General features: G+C 49.8%; 1 protein-coding gene across 1 annotated transcript in view; it reads right to left on the bottom strand.

Annotated features, from left to right (window-relative positions):
• The window catches only part of Fbn1 (fibrillin 1), a 189,011-nt gene that overhangs the window by 17,210 nt on the left and 145,476 nt on the right, over positions 1-26,325 (bottom strand). Inside the window, exons 43-56 of the mRNA XM_010632676.2 lie at positions 24,995-25,120; positions 21,090-21,212; positions 17,502-17,627; positions 15,665-15,781; positions 14,832-14,960; positions 13,930-14,049; positions 11,365-11,490; positions 7,760-7,909; positions 7,395-7,460; positions 7,062-7,178; positions 5,226-5,345; positions 3,554-3,676; positions 2,448-2,579; positions 423-548 (exon numbers count right to left, since the gene is read on the bottom strand). Coding sequence (XP_010630978.1) covers positions 423-548; positions 2,448-2,579; positions 3,554-3,676; positions 5,226-5,345; positions 7,062-7,178; positions 7,395-7,460; positions 7,760-7,909; positions 11,365-11,490; positions 13,930-14,049; positions 14,832-14,960; positions 15,665-15,781; positions 17,502-17,627; positions 21,090-21,212; positions 24,995-25,120 — 1,701 coding nt within the window. The remainder of the gene's footprint in view (positions 1-422; positions 549-2,447; positions 2,580-3,553; positions 3,677-5,225; positions 5,346-7,061; positions 7,179-7,394; positions 7,461-7,759; positions 7,910-11,364; positions 11,491-13,929; positions 14,050-14,831; positions 14,961-15,664; positions 15,782-17,501; positions 17,628-21,089; positions 21,213-24,994; positions 25,121-26,325) is intronic.

Raw genomic sequence — 26,325 nt, forward strand, 5'->3', positions numbered from 1 at the left:
ACCCAGGGCGAGAAGGAGCGAGAAGAGAGAGCTGGCGCGGCAGGGAGAGAGAGGATGGCGTCTGAGAAGAAGCAGAGAGACAGCCGGGAAGGAAAGCACAGCCCAGACAAGCGGGCAGCTGTATGTCCCCGAACACAGAAGAGTCGCACCAGGCACCCCCTGGAGAGGCACAGAGATGACCCAGATCACCAAGGGCTCCAAGGGCAGTCAAGAAAGATAATTCCAAGCAAGTGATTCACGGATACAATCAGCAAAGGAAGAATTTAGCATTCGGGTGGCCCTAACCGCAGTGGACAATCATGAAGTCATCTTCGGGGATGAACACTTTTCACCCTTCCTTAGACATTCACATTTTCTCTGGTTCTCAAGGGCAGGGCTAGGTTCTACCCCACCCAGGAAGGGGTTGTTGCAGCTGCACTTACCGAGACACTTGTCCTGGGCGGGGCTGGCCGTGAAGCCGTCATTGCACTCGCACGTGTAGCTCCCACGTGTGTTGAGGCAGCGGCCGTTCTCGCAGATCCCAGGCCTGGTCTGACACTCGTTCTCGTCTGTGGTTTCATGGAAGGATCCAGACAGAAGGCGTCAGTGTGTTCTAGAAAAGCAGAGGCCTCTTCTCTCTCTTCCCCTCCCCTCCAACTCAGTCTTTTTTTTTAGCGCATGTTTACAGTACACAAAAATTACATTCATTGTGGGAGTTGGTTCATGTACATAACACGTTCAACTCACTTTGTAAATATGGGACCTATTCAAAGGGCTCCAATGCTAAAAGGAGAAAAGAGTACCCAACAGAGGGCCCCTTCCCTGGTTCTTCAGCCACCAAATCCCCTGCTGGGAGCCCAGGGACACTGCAGCCAATTTCTCCTGCATCCTTCCAGACATGGTTATGCATGTGACAGACACAGACAGACACGTGTCTGCTGCTGCTGTTTAAAATCAGTTGGTAGCATTTGATAAACTTAGAGTTCCTGTACACTTACATTTTTCACTTATCAGGACGTAAAAGAAGACCCTCAAAGATTATCCCAGAATGAAGGGGAATAAGGTGAGAGATATGTTAAAGAAATATTATGATATTTCCTCAGAATAATGTCTGTGTGGACCTGGGGCACCTAATCTTCAGGGTCTGGAGAGAGGACTAAGAAATAATAGACCAGAGTTCACCCTCCAGAGTTACAAACTCTGAAATTGCTACAGCCTGTGGACTATCTGACAGTCATTTACAGTGGCCCACACTTCCTGGCTGGGGAGCACTCAGAGTCCCGGGGGGGTGTGACCAGGACAGGCGGAAGGGTCTGGCAGTCAGTGCAGGTGAGATCCAGTGAGAATCCTGACGTCCAGGCTGCTTTTGTCCACCTGAGTCAGAAACGAATCCACCGCCCAGCCAGGCTTTGAACCAATGATCCAGGAGGACCCAAGGTGTAATCGCTGACTCCCATATTTTCGTGGTACATTTTTTTTTTCAGTATTGGGGGCTAAACCCAGAGTCATCCGCTGAGCTACAACCCCAGCTCATTTAAAAAATTTTAATGTTGAGACAGGGTTGCTAAATTGCCCAAGCTAGGATCAAACTTTAGTCCTCCTGCATCGGCCTCCCAGAGCTCTGGGATTACAAGTGTGCACCACCATTCCTGTCTGTGCTTTTAAAGCCTGCTCTTTAACAGTCACTTAATTCTGTATTTTATAGAGTAAGGGACAACGGGAATCGTAAATCATCTTGACTGGTAATACGAAGTATGCCTTTCTGGGGTCATTTACTTTTAGAAAGGAAAGGGTCTAGGTGGGAACTTTCTAGTCATTTTCTTCACTCTTTATTAAGGTATTAGTTAAGGTATTATTAGTTAAAGTATTTTTCCCATAAGAGTCAGGCAGTAGATATTTTAGGTTTCAAGGCCATGTGGGCTCTGTTGGGACAACTCCACTATGCCGTGGTGACATGAACGCAGCCAGGGCCTTGTCATAGCTGTGTTTTAGTACAGCAGGATAGTCAGAGACAGCTGGCTGGCTGCAGGCCGGAGTTTCTCATGACCAGGCCCAGAGCTGTGGTTCTCATGCCAGATCAGAATTACTTGGGGGCTTCAAAACTCCCGGGGCCCGGACCACCGCACAACAGTCTGGCCCTCTGTGGGCCTGGAGAGGGAGATGGCATCGGTACCTGCACCATCGGCAGCCGAGTCAGCAGGGAGACAGGCATGGTAGTGCAGTGGGGAGAACTGAGCCCAGACCACAGGAGGAAAGGAGCAGCAGGACCAAACAGGGCCTCCCATCCTGAAGGCGGAATGGGCCGCAGGCACAGGGAGGCCCGGCCCAGCCAGTGACCAAGAGGCAGGGCCCTGGAGAGCTGGGACAGGAGGTCTGACGGAGCACAGAGCCACAGGTGCCTGCAGCCCAGAGGCTCTGTCCACTGTGGCCTGCAGGACCTCGCAGCGCCCTGCTTGTGGGTCTCTTACCCACACAGCCCTCGCCGTCGGGCCTGCGCTGGTAGCCGGGTCCGCAGATGCACATGTAGGTGCCAATGAGGTTCTTGCACTCCATCTGCTTCCCCGCACAGTCGTGCGTGCCCTCCTCACACTCGTCCTCGTCTGTAAAGAACGTGGAGTCACACACCTGGCTCGGGCGCCAGGCCCTTCCAGCGTGGACTCCGCTCGTCCCGTTCCCACTGGGTGCTGCCCCTTCCAGCATGGAAGCTCCGGAGGAAAGGGCCTGACCACCCGTCCCACCTCACCCCCTCCCTGACCTCACACGCTCCTTTCTAATAGCACTAACAAGACCTCATGGTATTATGACAACACTTCAAAGTATGATAACAGCACTGTAATTGCAATATATAATAGTGTATATTGTAGGAACGATGGGTTAGAACGTGATAAAGCCAGACTCCCATGATAGGGTGTCCCTAAGGACACGATATGCGGTCACACAGCTTTATTCTAGTATGACGATGGCAATTAGCATGACTGACATCAGAGGAATCGTGATACCAGAGGAGCTTCGGCTTTTACACTGCGACAGGAAGCCACGCGTTCTCACGTATCTCCTCCTCCGCCTGTTTACTGAGTTGGTTGGGTCTCCCTCCTTGCCTTCCCTCCTATTATGTCTCCTCTTCCTTTATTCTTCCCTGCCTGCTCTGAACACAGAGCTGAACTGAAGTAGATTCCCGGGTGACCCCACCTTGAAATACTGCACGCTTCCCTCAGAGTTCCCACCCACCCCTCCGCGTTCTCAGGGCATCGGAGACAGAGCCCCCACAGTCTTCACCATTCTGTATTATGATTATTTCTCTGTCCTTTGTCTCAATCTCCACCCGGAGCTTTGCAGATGAGGGAAACCCTTTCTTCTTGTACCTTCTCATCCTACAGTGTGACTGGTGCCCTTACGCGAACAACACACAGTGGACTAACGGAGGGTGTGCAGTGCAGCCTTGGACTCAGCCTGCTGGTGCTGAAGGGGAGGCAGCAGGGACAACCCCTAAATGCCCCGAGGTGCATATTCCCGGTCCCCAGCTCTCCTTGGCTCAGAGGGATGCCTGCCATCATCTCTAACAAAGAGATCTCACCTTTGCACATCCTCCTGTCTTCTCTCAGGACGTAGCCCGCAGGACATTTGCACTCATAGGACCCATAAGTGTTCACGCATCGGAAGGCACAAAGCAGAGGGTTCTGGGCGCATTCATTGATATCTGCAACAAAAGAAAGTAAGAGAATAATAAAGTATGGACATCAACAGGAAAAAGAGGGGGGCAGGAGGAAGGGAGACAGACAGAGACAGAACAGGCATGGTAGCGCACACCTGTAATCGCAGCACTCTGGGAGGCTGAGGCAGGCAGGTTGCATGTTCGAGCCCCAACCTGGGCATCTTAGTGAAGCCCACTCCTCTCAAAAGCTGTAATGCTTCACTGTCATAAACACAATGGAGCCAGCTCTCTTTGATTTCCAGGGAATTGTACAGACAGTTGGTTATTTTGTTTCTGTATAAGGAGGATGACAATACACCCTGGTTCTCCCGGCAGAGTACCTGCTTATGTCTACTGTCTCCTCATAATTATCACTGTGGTGGATAACAAGCTATAGGTCTCCCTACCTACAGGGACTTTCCTGAAATCCCTGCCTGGAAGCCTCGCATCAGAACTGAAACTGATCCCCCTATATTGTGAGCCCCTTCCTCCTCCTCGCCAGACACAGGGTTTCCTGAGTTAACCACGACTCTTCTCCTGAGAAGCAGTGCTCTGGATCATTTCTGCTCACAAATCTGAGCTCACCTAAGGCCCAGCTTCTAGCCTTCGGGACATTTTTGTAGATTTCATGATTTGGAACCATCCGAATGTGCTTTGGAAAAGGAGGGGTAAAGACACCTCCCCAGGAATCGTGCTGCCCCGCAGACCAGGTTGCAGAGAACATGGGATGGAGCTGAGGTCTGGACATGGTCACAACCGTCAGGGGCTCAGCAACAACCCTCAAAGTGGGCGCTGATGGCCGCGTCAACTGACCAAGAGCTCCACCTGATGCCAACCTTGCCCTCTGCCTCCCCCTTCATCCCTAGGCCAGTAAAGCTCAGCTTCAGAGTGCATCCGTCTGGTGCCAGCAAGACTCTGCCTCTCTGCCCCATAGTTTCTGACTCCATGGGGCCGGAAACCTGTATCTTTCCAGGTCCCCAGAGACACCGGGGGGAGGGTGCAGGGGACACCCCTGAGAGCCGCTCTCCTCGACTCTCCCCGGCTTTCCCTTCTTCCCACACCTCCTATGGACAAAAGGACAGCTCATTCTCAGACGCTATGTGGTTCAGGCACCTTGTGTGCCATGACTGCCACCAGGTGGCTACGGGATATTGGTCATTAACGCACTGTGGAAACGTTTCTACAAACAAAAAGGGAGAAGAAAAAGAAAGAGCTCACAGGAGATAAAGGAAAACAAAACAAAACAAGATCACAGGAGACAAGGAAAAAGAAGAAGAAATAGAAAATAAGGCAGAAGGTGGTAAAGGAGATAGGAGTTGTATCCAAAAATTAGTAGTGGGAAGAAAAAAAAAAAGTAGCGCGGACATCCTGACGGGTCCTGTGCACTGTCCCCAGTGTGGCTTTTCTCACATATTTTCTGCTGAGGGGCCACACAGGGAATAAATGAGGGAATGGCCCGCGGGCTCAGATGTTCTTTATTCTGCACACCTGAGTGTTACTCAGTGTTAGGCAAGCAGTACAGAGAACCAACTCTCGGAGCTTTAGGGGCTTTTACCTTCACATGTCATCATCGGGCCAGGCTCGAATCCCTCCTCGCAGGTGCATTCGAAACCTCCAATCACGTTCTTGCAGGTCCCATTGCCACAGGGGTTCCCCACGGAACACTCATCAGTGTCTGGCAGGGACCAGGAGGAAACCAAAACGAGACAAACGGAGATACAACTGGACTCAGGTAAGCCGTCCACGCTACCTGCACACTCTGACTGGAAAGTCTCGTTTCATGTGCCTACTCCTCTTGAAAGAAAGGAATACGCACTTCCTGTCTTCAAGGCTTAGGGTCTGACCGCCCTGCGGCCCTGGCTGGGAAAGCACTGAGCCCCCAGCACTTACGCTGCCATTGGTGCTCCCCTCCCGCCCCTGCACTGTGAAGAGGCTGTCTTCCCCAGGAGGAGACGCTCTGGGGTTAAAACAAGGCTCAGCCAAGCAGTTCAAAGACGGAAGTGCATCCCCGCCCGGCATGCCCTACATTACATCACTCTAGAAGAAGCCCTGGCCATGATGGAATCTTGCCAGAAACAAAGTAGAAGACTAAACTGACGTAAAATGAGACCAGAGGTTAAGAAGAATTAATACACTGGATAAAAATCAACATTCAAGGAGATTTTGTTGCTTTTGTTGAAACCAGATGGCTTCCATTAGGCTGAAGAAAGACTAGAAAAAATATCTTTAGGGCATGACATCTCTGAACAACCAGGGACAGAGGGAACATATCTTACCACGGAGCCCTAAAACAATACATATATACCTACTACCCCGTCAGCCTGAGCATGTACTGCTGCTCGTTCTGACCTATCCCTGGGGAAGGAAATTTAATCAGAAATGATACTGTTATTCCTGTTGTCTAAATTTTGGGAGAGCAGAAGACTATTGCCAAGGGTTATGCCTTAGGTTGGGCCCCGAAGTCAAAACGTAAAGGCTAGAGAACACTGTAGGGAGACCCCAGGCAGGAGATACCGTTGGCACCTACACATTAGCACTAATGGAAGATTCCAAAAAGAAAACATTGACAAATTTGCTTTTGTGCCTCATGAGGGACAAATATTATTTCTCAAAAATAGAAAGGAAATAATACGATTTCTCCTTCCTGTTAGTAGAAGTCATAATAATATCACTGCATTTTAGAGGTGGAAGGCTGTTGGAAATAAATCACTTCTTGTGAATAATAGTACATTCCAAGGCAGAGCTGGTGCTGAAATCCCGAAAAACCCAGACTCCTTGTATGAAAAGAGCACTTTTTAATTTACACAGAAAAACCTTCAGGATTTATGCCACCATAGATTCAGATGACACTGAACTGCCTTGAAATTCTTCGATAAGTGAATGCAATACTTGGATTGAACTTGAAACAAGTGCAGATTAAGGGTCAAAAGCTCAGCATAGGAGTCGTTCTTGGAAATTTCAATAGGAAGGTTAAAACAAGGGGAACTCACGCTGGGTACACGGCCTTTCATGCTCCTAAAGGTATAAAATCCAGATAAGGCTTGCAGTTGACACACTAACGCAATCAGATGAGGACCTTTAACAATTTTCAAAATTGCACCAAGAGCTTCATTAGGATGACACGTTTCTGCGTCTCCTAGGACGTGTCCAGTGTCTGTCTTGCCCACTGGAGTGCAGGTTCCCAGCAGGGAAGACCTTCTTTGGTCAGCGACCTGCAGTGGCCCTACAGCCTCGCATCGTGTCTGGCACACAGTGGCAACTCACAGAGGAAGCATGGACGGACGGACACAACGTAAAGTCCCCTCTTGGCAGTTACTGCCGCTAGTGTGAATGCTATTTGCTTACTTCCAGATCCGGAGGACTGCAGGGGAAGCCACTGGCTGCTACTCACCCACACACTCGTTCCCTTCCAGGATGTAGCCGAAGGGACACTCGCAGCGGTAGGAGCCGTCCGTGTTGATGCACTGCCCGTGTCTGCAGACGTCGGGCTCCTTGCACTCATCCATATCTAAAGCAAAGGAGGAGAACAGTGAACGGCCAGGCACTAAACCGGTCCTCCCGGTGTCTGGCGAGGAAATACGTGAAGTCACAGCACAACTGGTATCGTATCTAAGTGAAATTTTTTAAATGGAGCCTGAGTTGTTTTCAAGGTGGCTGTGGAGAAATCACGAGGAAGGGCAGAGAGTCTGAAGGGCAGGCTGAGACCGGAGCCCAGGCTACTCACCAACTGCCGAGTCGTCAGGTCCCACGATGATGCCGCTTCCGAAGGGGCAGATCTGGCGGAAAGCCTCTGCAGGGGACATGGGAGCGCGTTAGGGGGCAAGGTGGCCGCCACAGACCCGGGCTCCTCTCCAGCCAGCGGAGGCAGCCAGGTGGCCACAGCTGAGCACGCCCGGAAAAGACGACGGGGTGGGGGGGGTGGGACACACAAGGCTGCCCAAGGTGTGTGCTGTGTCCTCGGCCATCTGACGCCTAACGCCACGGATCAACCACTGCCCAGCTCCTGGAATGGTCACCTTTCCTGGGACTTCTATCGGACTTACGGCCGCAAGGCTGTGAGCCGGGGAGAAACCCCGCGGTCACACGTACCGTCGGGCTCCGTGGGGCACAGCTCGCAGGGGTCGCCCCAGCCTTCTCCCTTCAGGGCGCAGCAGCACTCCTGTTTCGAGTGGTTTCTGGATTTGGGTGACGAGCACTTCCCGCCTTCGAACTTCGCGTAGCAGTAGCTCATCCTCAAATCTGCGGGGGGAATTCACGGTGCCGGTCAGTGACCTCCGCGAGGCCTCCGTGTCACTGCGCGACAGCGAACAGCAAACACCGCGCTGCGAGCGACGCGTCCTCGGCCAAGCACAGTATCCCTCCGTGACTGTCCCAGTCACTCGCAGGTCCCTTTTTGTGGGAGCTGATGGACAGATCCAGGTGGCTTTAACTATTACTTCTCCGTGTAGCCAACATTTCAAAGTAAGCCGGCGCCACAGTGCGACCCGAAACCGACACCCGTGGGTGACCTCAGGACTGGGACACTGAGAGGTGGGCACAAGATCCCAGCGCTGACAGCCCTGCTTGCGTGTTTTGTAGGAGAGGAGCAAGCATGCTAGGGCGGGGCCAATATTTACCAGGACAGCACACTCTGTGCACTCTAAGACCCGGAGCCTGAATAACAGAGCAGTCACGGGGCTACAGCAAACAAAGAAGGGCCGCTCGGACGGCAGAGCCACACAGGCAGCCCAGGCGGCGCCTGGCAAGGCACTGGGGCCTCATGTGTGGACTTGCGCCATGCACACCGCAGAGCCCGCAGTCAAAGACTGGTTAGCCCAACACAGACAGGGAAAGAAGAACTGAGGGCCAGGAGCGGGTAGGACAATCTTTCAATGAAAATACGTATTTCTTTAATATTGATTACCGTTTAGCCACCATATGGAAGATGGTATCTCTCCTGTGAAATTCTCCGACATTGCTTGACATAATTTTGGAAACTGACTTTTCCATTTCTTACAGGGTCAACTGGGTGACTTTTACGAAGTGAGCTCACCCAGGGGTCTGGAATGTGCTTTCCTTCGAACTGAACTTCCAAAGTCTCATAGGACTCCTCTCTGACTGCACAGAGGCTAAGATCTGCGGGTTCAAATCTACTCTGTCCAGTTCCTCTTTCTTTACTTCTGATCACCCCTGCCTTCTTCGTTCTCTCCCCAGCACTATTTCTCAATCCCAGAAGCAGCGAGCAAGCTGCCATAGCCCCCACACGTTTTTACAGATGCAATTTCCCCAGCTTTTAATTTTATGACGAAGGAAATGATGTAAAAAGTAACCAAGTTGCCAAGATCACAGAAGTCTTCATGGATTAAGTTAAAAATATCTATCATCTATCAATCTATCCATGTAACATACCTATCTATCTACATATCCATCCGTGCATCCATCCACCTATTACATTTAGCCAGCTTTACAAATCCTATTCAGCTGGTCCTCAGGATGAACTCGCTCAGCCCTCAATGCTACCAACTCTTCCAGCGAAGTCCTCTCTGAAGTCTGCACTCCACTGCCACCTCTCATCTTCCAACTAATGACCCTTCTGAAGGTCAAGAGCAACAAAGCCTGACCTTGTCCTGACACCCAGCTGTCTGCTTTGCCGAGAAACTCCAAGGTCTCCCAAATCTCCATTTCCTGGGAGACACCTTCTGATCCTCCTTCCCCTCCTCCCCGCAGGTTCTGTCACACACACTCCCGTGCATTCATCAGTACTGTTTTTATTCTTAGGCCTACGAAGGCCAAGATAGAATCTAAGGGCTACTCGCAGAACCGTCCCAACAAATGCACGGAAACACAACTCTCCCCTTTGTCTTTAGTGTTTCTTTTTAACCTAGATCTGTGCCTGATCTGCTCCTGGCCTGTGGAGATTCTCATTCCTTCCTCCTCCCAATGCTGATCTTGCTCCAGAACCTTGCCCTCCCTTCCCTCACCCGTGCACACCCAGATTCAAAAGCACGCGTTTCCAGTCAGTTTAGGAGGCCAGCTCCCTTCCTTCCACTGCCTCCTCAATAGCATTTGCTGCTTCAAAAACATAATCCACAGTTCTGAGGAGTTTTCTCATTGTATCACAATAGAATTCTGGCTCTCACTTCCTCATCATAAGAGAAAGACGTTAAGTTTTCATTGCTGGGCCAGAGCAAACTGCGCTCTGTGGGCCAGTCACTACTTTTGCTCGTGCGCCCGTTGAGAATGGTTTGCAATCAGGGGGACCTGGCACTGGTCGCCAGAGCTGGGCCCACACATGCACGCAGCTGGGGCTGGCAGAGAGGCCTGCTTACCAGTCCCTCTGCACACAGCCCTTCCGGAACTCTCAGCCACTTGCGCTGCTCCTGTTCCTCCACTCTGGCTCCGCCTCCCAGCTGTGCGTGTGCCAGGCTCCCTGCGCCCTCAGCTTGCGCTGTGACGCGGCCAGTGCAAACTGCCTGCCATGTCAGCAGATTCACACCTGGTTTCCCACCGCTTTCCTTCCAAGCTGAGGCTGAGTCAGAGGCCAGCACAACCAAGGGTGTGGACGTTCCCTGTATGGGGGCTGGGCTGGACCACCAGACAGAAAATCTGCTGGAATCAAGCTCCTCCTGCTTGCCACCCCGAAATCCACAGGGATGCCTGAGAGGTCCCTCCAAGATCAAAACAAGCAAGAACTCTCTGCGCTCTCCTTCATACTTCCGAGTGGGAAGGACAGAGTTAATGAGACAGGGAAGCAAGAGTTTTCAGAGGACCCAGAAACCAGCAGAGCCCTCACAGGTTCGGAGAGCTTGGCTGAGCCGGGAGAAACTGAGCTTCCAAAACATGAAACCATTTGCTCCATGCTGAAAAATGGTGGGGCTGGGACCCCAAACCCAAGTTTTGGAATCTGAAATGAGATCCAGCACTTCATATTTGGTAATATGGAAGAAAAGCCAAAAATACACACACACTCCAGCCCAAAATAAAAAGCAACCCTCTTTCACCACCAAAACAATCCAATAACAGACACTGGTAAGGAAAAGAAATCTATATATTTGAGGACCTGCCCTCCGAATTCATTAAACAAGTTTGCATAAGTAGACAGCTACCTAAAATTGATACTGTTTAGAAAAGCCTAAATAGCTTGCTGAGACTTAACCATACATTGTGTTACATTCAAGTTTAGGCTCTCATTTTTTTTTTTTTATGGCCATCCCTTGAGATTCTGCACTGAAACAGCTGACAAGTATTATTCTTGAGAATGAATGGTGGCCCCGCAATAATGCTGACCACACTGAGGTTCTGTTTTCTTTCAGAATTTGTGGTGTACGGGACAGGCATTTTATCCTGGGGCACGTGGGACCATTTGCACCTTTTCTGTCTGAAGGTCCAGGTTTGTGCCCCACATGAACACAGCTCTGAGCCAGGGCACTGTTGCCAGGCTCTGCCATTGCAGGGACACATGCTGACCCCCACCCACCGCCACAAGCGTCTGTGTTCTCAGGGGGAGAGAGACTTAAGTGTCGCGACAGTCGTATGTGCAACTGTAACAGGACAGATGCGACTGTAAAGTGAAGAGTAAAACAGAACCTTTGAACATTTGGTAATCATTGGACTCCTAGAGAATGAACTCTCTTCACCTTCCTGCTCGCAAAGAGCCAGACTTTTGCCTGGTTTGAAACATACGATCACACCGCATGAAGGGAGAACACCATTACCTTGGCACCGCCTTCCGGTGGAGGACAGGGAGAACCCTTCCGGACACAGACAGCGGAAACTGCCCTCGGTGTTGCTGCAGGTGCCCAGGGCACAGATTTCCGGCTCCTCCACACACTCATCGATATCTGTGAGAGTGACACATGTCAGACAAAGTTGGAGTACAGCGCGAATGCCACCCAGCTCTGAATGCTTCAAACATTCTCTCCAGAACGAGCTGTCTTCCCATGGCGTGATGCTGCGAGTGGTGCTTCTAGTTAGGGTTTTTAAACATCGCGTTTGACGGAGCTTGATGTAAGCATTGAAACTTCTAGCACCTTCTAAGCGGTGCAGTGGCGTTCCCTTTTCCTGGGAGGGGCTGCTCCACTGCAAAGAAAAGCAGGAGTGATTTCATATACCACCTTAGGCCAGGCAGGAGTGGGAGACTCCAGACTCCTGTGTTTTCCAGCAATCAGGAAGCAGAAGTTCCGAGGCTGATCTTGGTGTGAGACGTGGGCCGCTGGACCAGATTGATCTCCCTACACTATCCACAGAGTTTGTGCCAAAATCCTATGCGGTGGCCCTGAAGCACTTTACAAGGACACTGATGTTCACGAAAACAGGTGCACTGCCCTCGCACAGGAACCGCAGGTTATCATGGCGTGAACTCCGAAAGGGTCGGCACATAACTGTGCTGAAGACACAAGAGTATCTTGCTGGACACACTGCGGTTTTCATCACCCAGATAACAGGAGCATAACTCCGGCATCACACATCTTCACTCCTGTGGCCTGCGGTGGATTCTCACTGGCCTGGGGACCGAACGTCCTACCTCACCCCGGAGAGCTCCTGTCTGTCTCTGCATCTTGATGTGACTTCATGATTATCGGAGCCCACTTTTGACTTTCAAATTTGTCTTGGTTTGGCCAATAACTCACACAACCACTCTACTTTTGGGAAACATACGGCCACTCTACTCCAAGAAATTCAGCAGGAATTCGTAGGGAAGAAAGCAACAAGTCCTAATTGTGAGCCGTGCTACTTTGCAGAAATATTTTTTTCCTAACCAACTACTAAGCATCTTTTTTATCGTGGGGTCCCATATTTTACAGGTTTAACATGAAGAACTCCACCCACATCAAAATGTATTTGCAAGACACAAATTTATTCCCCAAAGGCCCAGCTACAGAAAATTTTAGAAATGAACTCCATTCAGAAGTGAACCACACAAGCGACATTCTAGAAATGTGCCATGCAAGACATGTGCATCTTTTTCTGCCCTGCACAGCCAGCTTCTTAGTTATGCCACATTACGAGGTCATCTTTGTAACTCTGCTGTGCTCCTTGTGATTTGGTAAAGAATTTGAGCTGCCCTTGATTAAATCACTCCATTCCCACACTCCCTACACCCCTGCATTCTTAAAAGAAAAATTAATTTTTGTAAAAAAGCTTGATTATTTTTCTTGGCTGTTGTTTTTGTCATTGTTGCTAAGATTCTCTTTATTTTCTTTTTTACAGTACTGTGCATTTTAACGCTGGGCCGTCATACTGTATTATGTTCTCAGCCCCTTTTATTTATTTTTAACTTTTTAAAATTTTTGTACTGGGGAATGAACTCCAGTCCTTGCATTTGTGAAGCAGGCAGTGGCACTACTGAGCTAAATCCCTGGCCCTAATATTTTTAAATTTTGAGACAAGGTCTAAGTTGCCCAGGCTGGGCTCAAACTTGCAATCCTCCTGCCTCAGCCTCCCAGAGATCTGGAATTACAGATGTGTGCTATCACACCAGAATGATTCGTTTTATCATAGTAAATATTAGCCAGTGGGTGTTAGTTTCTTAATAATAAGGACAAATGTTGTGGAATGGGCCTATTAATCAACCATTTGGGAAATGATTTCTCTTCTTGCACATCTCCAGTCTGTTCATTTTAGGGGAATTATGCATTAACCATGGAATAAATAAAACCGGACTTTGACAATATAGTATAATTAAATTTTCACTTGCTGGGGGTGACAGACAGACCTGCTCAAAGCACAGGCATGAAGGAGGCAACCCCGTGAAAATCCACTCAGCCCTGTTTGTTTGTCACGTATTTGCAGTTCCAGTTCTGCACTTTACGTGTGGAGATTACGGGGAAGCAACGCTGTAACATCTCCCGGGGCTGCATTTCCACCACTGCGCAGGTGCAGACAGCACAATACAAATTATGTGACCACTTTCATCTGAGCCCGATCGTGTCCTCTGTTTTAATTGGACTCGGGGGTTAGTTTTCACCTTAACCCAGTGCTGCTTAAGCGCAGGTAATTCAGGGATGCCGACGGTGGGGCCGCAGCTCTAGAAAAGCACAGTGGGAGAAAGTGAGGGTCACGACCAGCTGTGCACAGAGAAAAGTAACCGGACAGCAGCCTAAGGATGAGCTGTTCTTGTCTGCTGCAAGATGAGGCCCTAAGTCCTATCCTCTGACGCTGGGTTTTTTCCACCAAGTGTTCTAGCAGGAAGATGCCACGCGAGACTCTGGCTGTGGAAACCCTGGTGCACCGGCCCCGGCACCACCTGTCTCCGAACCCGAGAGCCCGCCCGGCCCTACCTTCGCACTTGTCAGTCTGCAGGCTGTACCCCGGCGGGCAGATGCAGCGGTAGGACCCGTCCAGGTTCTGGCAGGTGCCGGGGGCACATTTTCTAGGCTCTAGGACACATTCATTGATATCTGCAAAGAAAGGGGGAAAAGAAAAAGAAGTCCCCTGGGGTGAATTCCATCCAGCAATGCAAATTCAGAAAGACGGGTTAATTCTAAAGCTCATGAACGTCCACAAAATTCCACATAAGTAACTCAGTAAAAAAAATAAGCCTTCTCGGCTTCCCAAAGTATGCAGTAATACAACCATATTTTATTCTACCTGCCACAAAGTGTTTCTGGAAAAATACACCACATGAAAAGTCAAAGTATACAAGAGTGTAAGGCCACTTAGAAAATTACGTGAGCTTATTACAAATGTATTTTGAAGAAAAACATAAGAAAGATCATCACAACTAACAAATTCAACAATTATGGTTTTCTGTGAATATACTAACTTGGTTTTTGAAAAAAAAAAGAGAGGAAGGGGCCAGGGATTTAGCTTAGTGGTTCCACCACCTGCCTTGCAAGCACAAGGACCCGATCCCCAGTACTGGGGTGGTGGGGAGAAAAAAGAAAAAGAGGAAAAATGATATATGGAGTGTGTGTATCTGTGTTTTGTTTTATTTTGCTTTGTTTTGAGACAGGTTCTCACTATGTAGTTAAGGCTGGCCCAGGCAAACTCGGTGATCTTCCCGCCTCAGCCTCCTGAGTGGTGGCATCACAGGGATTTGTCACTGTGCCTGGCTATATTTTAAAAAATAAAAACAAAAGTAAGGTCCTTCAGGGGAAGACTAGTGCAATTCTGGGAGGAAGGGTTAGAGCGAGCAGCAGGGCCTGGCCCCATGAACGGTCTCAGGGAGCCCTACACTCACCCACACAGGTCCTGCCGTCGGGGGCGACCTCGTAGCCATCATTGCACTGGCACTGGAAGGAGCCCACCGTGTTGATGCACTGGCCGTTCCTGCACAGGTTCCCGTTTCCGGTTGCACACTCATCCACATCTGCCCAAAAAACAAATCACTTTCGATGTATTCCCAAGAAAATATCAAAATCCTGGCTGGACTGCTTTGGATCCCAGTGGCCTCTGCGGCCCCCAAATGCAGAACTTTCTAACATGCTCAGGTTTGTACCGGGGACCCAGCACCTACAACCGCAGCAAGAGTCCATGATTCTACCAGAGGTCGGTGATGCACACGAGAATTTTACATCACTTCCGCCTCGGCCTCCCTTCAGGTTTTATTATTAAAAGCTAAAACTGGGCTCCTAACACACAACCTAGCCGAGGTGTTCTTTAGGGTTCTTGCAGGCAGAAGTATATAAAATCAGTTCCGTCTCCGTCCACATTTGCTTCATAGCTGCTCCCTGGCATGTTTTCATAAAGGGAATTTTAGGGTTCAGTAATTTACTAAACAGAGGCTTCAGAGACAACATCTAGACCACAAAGCCCAGCCTCGATTTCTACATAGAGGAGAGAGAAAAGCTACCGCTGCCAAGGAGCAGTGCAATAAAAGTAAGGGATGGAGTTACTGTGTCTGACTTTGATGAGCAAGCACAGGGCACTGCACAAGTCCTGTACCCACCCGACTGTTCAGCAAACAACAACAAATACTTTAAAACAGAAACAGAAGCAGGCGCCGCAGTGGAGCACGCATCGGACCAGGACCCCGGGAGCAGACCGGCTCTGGGGCGCCACCCGCGCACTCACCGATGCAGTCGTTGTTGTGCGAGAGGATGAAGCCGTGGTTGCAGCGGCAGTTGAAGGAGCCCACGGTGTTTCTGCAGGTCCCGTTCCCGCAGGCGTCCCGTTCGCACTCGTTTATGTCTGGTGGGAGGAAAGCCACAGAGACACACGGTGACGAGGGGCGATGCGGGTACGTGGCGCTGAGGGGAGAGGGCATTTCGGGGTGCAGGTTCCCACGGAGGCCGAAACACAGCCCCACCCCGAGTGCCGCCCAGGTCCTGGCCAAGGACCGAGGGCGAGCTGAGGCCAGAGGAGCGCACCAGGGTTATTTCATTTTCCTTCCTTCCAGAGTCCTCAAATATCTTCACTTGACGGTGGAGACGATTCTGCGTTCATCAGGTCACCGCCTATGGCACACTCGGCCTTGTAGGATCCTCACTCCAATTTACCAAAAAGCAGTGACTCACCTGCCATGACGTGGCCAGCAGCAAGCAAATCACCTGGCTCCGTAGCTAACCTGCCCTCCCAGACACCCCTAAAACGCGTGACCCCTTCCAGGGATACCTGCGCTCCCCACGGGGCAGCCCTCGGGCTTTATTAGTCTCCTTTTGCTCATTTTTGGTACTGGGGATCAAACTCGGCACCTTGTGCTTGCGAGGCAGGCGGGGGAACCACTGAGCCAAATCCCCGGCCCCTACTAGTCTCTTTCTCACCGCTCTGTAACGCTCCTCTGCAGCTCTTTTGTAAAGCTCCCCTGGCATCACACATGTTTTTGTGCCTCACGGCAGCAGCTACAACAAAGAGGGCATCCAATACACTGAGGATGAGACAGCGGGAAACGAAAGCGAGTTGCAAGTGTCGGTGGAGAGAGCGGGTTCTCCTTTCAAAGAGGAAGTCAGGGGCACTGCTGACTCCAAGGGGACTCTCCTGACTGTGCTATGCTGGCGATCAAGAGCTTCTTCTCTTCTTCCTCTTCCTGAGTCATCCCCAGCCACGCCGGGAAAACTCAGATAAGATTTGGTTGTTAGAGGGCTCCCGGAAGTTCAGGTCCAAAACAAAAAATACCGTGCGGTACCTCCTGGCTGTGCAGTTACTGCCCGGGATGAGCAGGCCTGAGCAGGCTCCCCTAACTCAAAATTCCTGACGGCGTGGAGAAGACAGACTTCTGCACTGTTCCCTCCTGGAGGAGCCCAGTTAGAGCCCAAAGCCAGCAGGTTACACTTTACTGACTGCTCCTCTTCCAGCTGTGACCCTGACTCACGTTCTTAACGTCCCCAAAGGGCTCTCTGCATGTTGCTCTCAAGTAGAAAAAGAAAGGAGGGCAAAAGAGAAAGCTATTGATTACCCATCTGAAGTTTCCTCTAAGTCGGCATTCTGACGGCACTGCACCCAAGGAAGAAATTTAAAACTTGGATTCTTTTTCCCCTAGAAAAACAATTCCTTACTTTTTTTTGTTTCTTTTTCTTTCTGATTTTTTTCCTTTGTAGGATCTGTAAATTTGCCTTTGAGGATCTGATAGAAACCTCAGACCTTTCTTTAAAAATTGTTCATGTAGGGCTGGGGATTTAGCTCAGTGGTTCTGGAGCCTGCTTCGCAAGTGCAAGGACCCGAGTTCGATCCCCAGTATCACCAAAAAGGTTTTTCCTACGCTGACATTCTAAGGCATATAAAGGTTTATAATGTTCAAATTGCCACAGATTAAATAGGGTGTCACTGCCGTACATCTGGCAATTTTTATTCTGTAAACAGCAAAATAACTCCTGAAAGACTCAGTATTATATTTTTTTTCACACACATTCGATGCAAATGAACTTTCCAATAAGAAATGAGGAACGCAGTGCACTGGTGGCCACATACTTACCCAGACACATGGTTTGATCAGGATTTGTTTTGAAACCAGTGTGGCAAAGGCAGTAAAAGCTTCCCACGGTGTCAATGCACTGCCCATGGCTGCAGATATTGGGGATTTCTTGACACTCATTGCGATCTGCAAACCCAAAAAGCCTTTAGTGGAGACTTTTGAAAAGACAAAATCTCACGGAATAATTTACTTCTAGGCATCGTTCCCAGGATTAATCCTAGCTCTAAACCAGGGATGTGGATTCCTACCTGCGCTGTATTCACTTCTCTCTCCAAGGGGTTAACACTTAGTTTGGAGTATTTTACCAACATGTGAAACAATGAAAAATGGGGGCAGTCAGGCTCTGAAAGAGGAGAAACCCAGAGATAAAGGGGAGATCATTTGCCTACACGGAGTCACAAACTATGGAATTAATGTCAATGTTAATTCTAGGTGAGATCTGGACTGCCAGTCACCAACACTTCTGCCAGAAAGTTATATCAAAGTCAAACAAATCCGGACGCTCAGATTAAGACTTTCTTACTGGACAAGCCACGCCGCCCCAAGTTCAAGATTCACCTCACTTTCTGGTCTTATTCCTATAACCTTCACACCGCCTTATCAGCTCTTCAGGTCCATGCACAGAGCTCCTTTCAGAGCGACAACCCTCAGGATGCTTCTTCCTTGCTCCTCGCAGTCATTCTGGGGACGCCTTCCCGCCTGGCTTCTGCCTGTCTCAGCTCTAAACTACATTGACGCTCACCTGAGTCTCAGTGGCTCTCCTGAAATCTGATTACTTAACAGGCAGAGTTTAATGCAGGAATTCAAAAGCGACATGACCCACTTATGCCTCTGATTTTTTAAAGCTCTAGAGACTTTTTTGAGTGAATGCCATTCAAAGGCTTTTGTTCCATCTTGATTTTCCTCCAGGCACAAAGGAAAACAGAGTGTCATCTTTGCAGTTGGTGCTGCAAGCCCATACCACATCCTGCTCTTAGTTGGAAGCCCAGACTGTCCTCTCTACTGAGCATACAGCAGTCAGGAATGGGCCCTGCTTGCTGTATAGAGTGACCTGCCATCCAGACACCTCCTCCTCCCACCTGTGCAGCTCCCAGCAGAGCCGAAGAGCCCCACTGTTTCAAAGTCCCGAAAGGGTGAAGAGGACAAATTTGGGATCAAGATGTTCACAGCCTTACCAGCAATGCTAGTTAGCAGACCTGAGAATTCCTCCTGGAGGAAATGAATTTAAAATGAGCAGACTGCTTCCTCGGGTGGGCAGGGGAAACTGAGTTCCACTCTCAATTTCAGTGAAGGGAGGTAACTGCCACCCACAGGTAGCACTGGGTCTGGGAGTGTGCAGGGTCTGGTCTGTCTCAGGTCATGGTTCCAATAGGAAACAGAGAGCATGAAGGCTCTTGTTCAAAAGGGATTCTCCTCAATGCACAAGGTTCTCTATTTTACTGCCCTACTTCATGACGTTTAAAGAAAGACAGAAAGATTAAATATGGAGTACTCAGAGGTTCTACTGGAGAGACCGAAAGCTACCATTCCAGAGAGCTTTGCTGTGAGGGTCTCACTTTGTGTTGAGACCAGAAAACTAGGTTTCTCTCAGCACTAGGATTTGAATTCCCAGCGGATTATGTCTGAGATTGCAATGGGAGACTTGAACAGCACAGCACTGCGTTTCACACGGGGCTGAACCTGTGCCCCAGCTGTTGTGGCCACACTGCCACAGTAAGGCACACACTAAGGCCTCCAAGCAAGGATGGAAGGTTAAGGCCAGATGCATTTTGCACGTGGAAACAATGTATTTGTGAATTCAAATAAAAATCCTACAATGCAGACAGAGTTTTAGTTCTTTGCGTTTTAAATACAGGTAGAGAGGAATACTTTTGCAACATGCCTGAAAAACTGCCCAGTATATGGTGGCATTTGAAGACATTTTATTTGTTTTTTTGTTTTTGATTTTTTTTGGTACCAGGGATCGAACTCAAGTCCTTGTGCTTGCAAGGCAGGCGGCTGAACCACTGAGCTAAATCCCTGACCTTGAAGACATTTTAAAAGTAGGATGTAACTGAAGACATTTCTAGAACGGAGTCTTCAACCCCAGGGGTTGAACAGGTGCAAAACTCAGTGCATTCCCTTTTCCTTGAGGATTTCAGTGAATGAGGGAACTGAGGCTTGGGCCACCAAAACGTTCACCCACAAAACTCATCCTGGTGGCCACAGCATGTGTTTCATGTGTGTCCATCCATGTTCTGCACAGAAATACAAAAGCGCTTAAGCCGCTCCGGCTACATGTCTCAGCTTGATCTCTAAATGGCTCCGTCCCGCTTCATGTTCAAGTGTGAAATGCCACATCCTATAGAATCGGCAATTCTTTATTTTGATTGGAATTATCTCACCCAGCTCCAGAGAAATATAAATCAAGAGTAAAATGCAGGGAAGTAGGGTCCATGCCAAGTTTCACTGGGGGCATTGTGGTTCATATCAGAGAGGTCCCTACTTTTCCTGTCTTGTATTTTTTACAAGCAGATAACAAGAGCTCTGTTGACAAAATGCTAAACACTCGCACACGTTCCTTTAAACTCAACAAAACAAGTCTTGATTCTCAAAGGAATTTTTTTTTTTTGTTCTACCATTACACCCTCTTCCCAGCAAGGTCTCATAAAACAATGCAAAGTACCCTACAGAAAGCCACACACTTCCTACCACTTAATCACGGGCAGGCCAGGAAATCCAAGGAAAATCTGACCATGTTCCCTGGAGTTGTTTCATTCACAAATGCATGAAATATCCAGGAAATTCACTGGAAATGAACTGCAAGCAGAATAACACATTCTTCTCAACCTCTTTGCTAAATATGCAATGCTTTATGATTACTTTAAAATTCACAAGAAAATCATTCGAGCTCTTATGCTACTTCTGGGTTGAAACACCAGTGTTTTAATGTTTACAGCACTGGCTATAAGATGTCAGCAAATACTGAAGAATTTTACCACCCATCCAGGTTGACAACCCATCATCCTTCTTACTTCTACCACATCCTTGACAGAAGTGAACAAGAAATCTAACCTTTGGGGGACACGGTTTCTCATTTACCCACAGTGCTCTCACATTAACAAAAGATGATGAACACCTGCTATCTTCAGTGGGCGATGTTCAGTCTGTGAGACATTTGGGAAGGTCAGAGAGGTGGCTGGTGGTGTTTGCCTCATTTACTCAGGTTGACCCGGCCCAGCTCAAGTGAGCTTCATGGTCTAGATCAGTAGGGGAACCGCATCTCTTACTTGGATTGTACAGAAGTCACAAAAGAATCTGGTCAGGACGCCTGTGGAGCATGGGTCTCTACAGGTGGGGCAGCAAGCAGGCAAACAGGAAATCTATTTCTGTAAGTGACCTTCTTCTTGTTTCACAAACACCTCATCAATAAAGAGGGAGAAAAACGAGGCGTTTCGACATTTTAGCAGTTTACCAACATAGTTACGAGAGTTTACCAGCTCTACACCTTAATGAGTATACTCTTCGGCCTCAGTATCTCAAAGCAATGCAGGTGTGGCAGTCTGAGGCCGCAGCCTCCGGTGGACGCATCTGGGGGGACCAACGTACCGTTGCACTGTCCCGTGGAGGTGAGGCGGTAGCCAGGCTTGCAGTCACAGCGGTAGCTGCCTGCGGTGTTGATGCATTCTGCGTTGCGCTGGCACAGCGGGCCGTTCTGACACTCGTCAATGTCTGCAAGCAGAGGAACATTCAGTCTCTGGTGCTGAGTCAAAGAAGTCTCGAACGTTAAGACGGATTTTTCACTTAACACTACAGTCGCCAGGTGCTTCCTTGTACCTACAAGTGACTCAGGTTTACCCTTCTTTACTGGCAAAGTGCTACTCCACGGTGTGTAGATACCACATTTTAAAAATCAGACACACAAGCTTAAATAGGGAACATTTTTTTCTTTGAAACAGAAATAATTTAAAGAGAAAAATAAGGCAGATAACAGGAAAGGAGGAGACAGATCCTTTGCAAATAAAAAGGGGACCGAGAGATGGAGGGAGACAGAGGAAAAGGAGAAATAGAAAGAAGACGTGATGAGCATGCACGAGCCCCTCGCAATGGAGGTGATCACCGTACACTTCAAACGCAGACTAATGACATTTTAAATCAGAGTTTTATTTCTTGGTTTTGATCCACTCCACTGGAAAGACAGTGCAGAACATTGCAGCAGCTTTATTCCTAACCGCTGGACCTTGAAAGCAAGCAAGGTGTTCTTCGATGTATGATAAATAAACTGTAATACATCCAGACAACAGAGCATAAACGAATGTTCTGCATTTCTAAAATGAAACGAGCTCTCGAGCTGTGAAAAGACACAGAAGAAACTTCAATGCACAGTACTAAGGGAAAGCAGCCAGGATGAAAAGCCTCACACCTCAGGACATTGCAGGAAACACGAAACTATGGAGCAGTCAGAAAATGGATGGCATGGGCTGGGGATTTAGGTCAGTGGTGCCACCGCCTGCCTTGCAAGCACAAGAACTGGACTTTGATCCCTGGTACCAAAAAAAAAAAGATGGATGGTGGCCAGGAGCTGGTAAGGGGGACGGGTGAGCAGGCAGTGCAAGGGAAGGTCAGGGCAATGGTGGGGCGACCCTACAATGCTACCACACCATGCCCACGGCACCACACAGGGGTCCAAACACACACAATGTCCAGCACCAGTGGTGCACCCTACTGTGCCCCAGACCCAGGGTGAGGGGAAGTCAGTGCAGGGTCACCAGCAAATGCTGTGTAGGGCTGGGGGCCCACAGGGAAATCTCCGTACTTTCCACTCAAATTTGCTGTGAACCTAAAACTGCCCTAGGAAACAGTCTATGTTAAAAAGGAGCACACGCAGGACAGCGAAAAGCCATTAACTGAATTTCCCGCCTCAGTCATGTTATCATAAAGGCTGATGCTTGACTGTGACTCTACACGGATCCTCATGATGCTCATCTCTCTGACAAAGGTCACTTGGAGCTGAGGTGTCTCGGACACGGTGTGCACAGGGCCCTGAGGTGGACATCCGGAGCCACAGACAGTCATGAAACTTGGCTGGCAGGGTCAGGACTTGACACGGGTATGGACCAACACCCCAGCAAGTCTGTACTTACTCCAAGCCCTGGATTTTAGGGTTCAGCAGGGTTGCATCTGTCTAAAAGGTCGTGAGGTCTGTAGAGCAGTGCATCTCAAACCCTAATGTCCACACGGATCACCCAGCAGCTTGGTAAAGGCAGACTCTGGCTCGGCAGATTCTGGCTCCGCAGCCTGGCAAAGACCCAGAAGTTCCGGGTGGTGTGGGTATGCCTGCCCGGTGCAGCACTTTGAGTGGCAGGGCTGCAGAGACTCTCGCACTAATTACTGCCATAAGGCAGTCTGGGCAAAGAAACCTAGCACGGGGCACTGCACACAAACCACCGAGTTCTGCCCAACTCTCAGCATCACAGATGAGAACACAGTGGACACGGGCTGCTCCAGAGTGCTGACTGCAGAGAAAGGCGAGACCCTCTGTCAGTCCAGCTGCCTGAGCTTAGTAAACGGGGGAGCCCCAGCACCAGGTCTGGGCTCTTAGGCGGAAGTTGGCTTAGCCAAAGACATCCACACAAGGGAGCGGTGACACATCGGCAGATGCCTCTCAGGCCAAGCGCCTGCGACAGGACACATGAGGACCGTCAGCACCAGTGCCAGTGAGAGGCAGAGTCCAGGGGGGCCTCCCCATGCAGCAGACATAAGAACAGCAAGCACTACGTCTGTCTTGCTGTGATGGACCTGCACTGCTGCAGCCACTAGGTGGCCCTGCTCCCCAGGAAGGGCGGAAAGACCACAGAGGGTCCACTGACCCCTGGAGAAGCGCAGTGGTGTCCTGGACAAGGGCATCCACCACGCAGCGGCCTGAGATCTGACCACTCACATACGTGGAGATGGTGGCCCCGGGAGCGACCTAAACCATTCCCAGAATCCATCCCAATTTCAGGGCTGCCGAGGCCTGTATTCAACCGACCTTCATTTTCTGATTTTGAGAGGCAAGAGTATGTTGGAAAGCGGCTGGGCCCAATTAAACACTCACCCCGAAGATGGATGTTTTGGGAAACGGAAGCCAAAACCCAGAGCACTTAGTCACGTCAACATCTGCTACATGCGACCCCGACAGAGAGGGACAGCAGCACACTTTTAACGTTGTGAGTTGGACAAGGTCTAGGGTGACCTGGTGCTCACATGTGGCCTTGCCTAGGGCCTGGTCAAGGGCAGCTGCCTTAGCAAATAGACGTGGCGTGGAGCTACCCAGGTAGCTCAGCTTCAAGGGACCTCAGAAAGGAAGAGCAGGGGAGACGAAATGAGAAGGCAGCGGGTACCCTGAGCTGGGTGCCCAGGGAAGAGTGTGGCTGGGGTGGCAGTCACCCCAATCTATGAGGTCACCGGCCACAGGGCCTCCTCTCCAGGCATCTGGTCCCGGATTGGCTTCCTTTCCTGGGATAGAGGCCAGGGTCTGGCTTGACTGTCTCCACAGAAAGGCTGTGAATGGCCATCACCCCATTCCCACAACCCACAGGAAACTCAGGGCAAGGGACATGTGCCCACCGGGCAGCAGCCATCAAAGGCCTGGTAAGAAAGCTTGACAAGGATGCGGTCACCAATGGACCGTCACTGCCTGCGGTATAGAACTAGTCCTAAATTCAGTTCAACAGGCCTTTTTAACATGGAAACATTGACCTGTGTGCTCTCAGCAGTAATAACCCTTTCTGTTACGCACAGAATTCTGCTACAAGCTCAGAGTTCAAGTATTAAATAGAAAATTGTTCCAGTTATCCTACGGCACGTGGCATATTTAACAAGCAGGAGCATCCCTTTTACTAAGATGTAAAGGGACATTTCTTCCCAGACACAGGGACAAGTAGCAAGTGTTATAAGGGATGCTCAGAATCACAGTATATGCACACGGCAATGCAAGGTAACACAGAATGAAGAAAAGCACCATTTACAGGCATACCAACATCTGTCGCATAAAATCAAATTTGTGTTCTTGCCATTTTGAATTTTCTCACACATCTGGGACGTCTGCATGGATTGACCTTGCTTTCACTCTGGAGTCACCGAGTCTCCGCTTGGGACAGAAAGCCAACCCTGAGAGTCAATGAAAGAGGACTGTCCACTCGTATCTGCTCTGGAGCGATGTGAGACAAAGCAGTGTGTGTGACACACCCAGGAACCCAGAGCTTTTCCTTTCAGCCAGGAAATCTCCCACATTGTGTGGGTGGGTGGGGAGGGGTCGTGCAACACACATCCTGCCTTTTCCCCCAGGCTCTTGTGATTTTTTTCTTTATTTTGCATGAAACTTCATGTGGCTCCATGCCATGCCCTTCACTATTTCTAGAGCTTGGTGCGTTTCTGGAAGAACTGCCATGTTGTGCAACACGGCAAGCGTGTGGCAAAGGAGCTCCCCTGTGAGCTCATCCTAGCTCTGACACAGTTACAACCGGGCTCACCTTCGCAGACCAGCAGCTTGTCGTTGTAGAAGAATCCCACGGGGCATTCGCACCGGAAGCTGCCCACCATGTTGATGCACACGCCATTCTCGCAGACCCCTGGGATCTCCCGGCACTCGTCGATATCTAGAGACAGAGCAGCCATGTCTGAGTGACAAGGACAGGCTTGAAAGTGGGTGTGAGTGGCGGTGCACATGTGTCGGGTGGTGACTTGAGAAGAACAGCAAACTGAAACCATGCCCCCTTCCGACACGCGTGCGTCTCTGGACCAAGTATCCGTCTTCTGGGTTGTATTTCAGGACATCAGCCCCATGACCATCAACTCTTCTGTCCTACACCCACTCACTTTTCCACTTTGCCAAACACTTGCCCTTTTGAAGGAAAGAGGCCGTTTCCTCTTGGAAGTCCCTGCACCACACTCGTCTGGGTCCACAGCGCCCGGTGGGTCCAGGAGTGGCCCCTAGCTGCACAGAGCTGATGAGCCCCCAGTTTTACTCAGCTCCCCTCCCTCCATCCAAAGGCTGCAGAAAGGAGGTAATGAGGTGTGGGATGGTGGCTGGGCCTGAGTGTGAAGCCACTGACCATGTGCTTCCTGAGCCCAGGGTCAGGTCTGCCTGTGACACCACACAGATGTACCAGTCCTCCCACTCTGGGACAGAAGCTAGGTGCTCCGTTTAAATTTGCTAAACTGAGAGCCAGTGTCTAGAAGTAGTTCAGTGAACATAAAATGGGACTCGAGTAGGAGGCAAGTAGAGCAGACTATGGGGAGACTCTGGGTCTCACCCCTCATCTGGCTTGCAGGGCCCCACCTCTATCTTTTCCGAACCCCAGGCCACTCAAGTGTCCTCTGAGACAAGAGTGGCTACAGCACTCCTAATAGCAATCATGGCCCAATGTCTGGCTGTGTGGCCAGTATATTCTCAAGCATTCAATCTGCATTTATTTATTCACAGCCACTCTCTAGACATTGCAAGGGACTGCACCCACCTTCACCATTCAGATGGTACCACCAGGCCAGGGAGAGGAGGGACCTGCTAATAGCCCCCAGCCGATCTGAGCAGAGGCAGGGCTTGATGCCACATACCTGCTAACAGACATCCCTCCTCCTTTATGTGTTTTCATATTGCCAATGTACAATCTTCATGGAATTGTTATCAAAGGGCTTGTTCTGGAGGGCCTGGCCATTACCCCTGACAGAGGTAGATAATACTCCTCGGCTGGGTGAGGAGGTGAAGTTCCGCCCTACGGCCCAGGTCTCCAGCTCACTGTGCTTCACGTCTTGCCTTTACCTAGACCTGGCCTCTGCCAGGTTAGAAGTGAGACCTACAGAT

This window comes from Fukomys damarensis, unplaced genomic scaffold (assembly GCF_012274545.1).
Source record: "Fukomys damarensis isolate Sample0158 unplaced genomic scaffold, DMR_v1.0_HiC HiC_scaffold_17, whole genome shotgun sequence".
Classification (NCBI taxonomy): domain Eukaryota; kingdom Metazoa; phylum Chordata; class Mammalia; order Rodentia; family Bathyergidae; genus Fukomys; species Fukomys damarensis.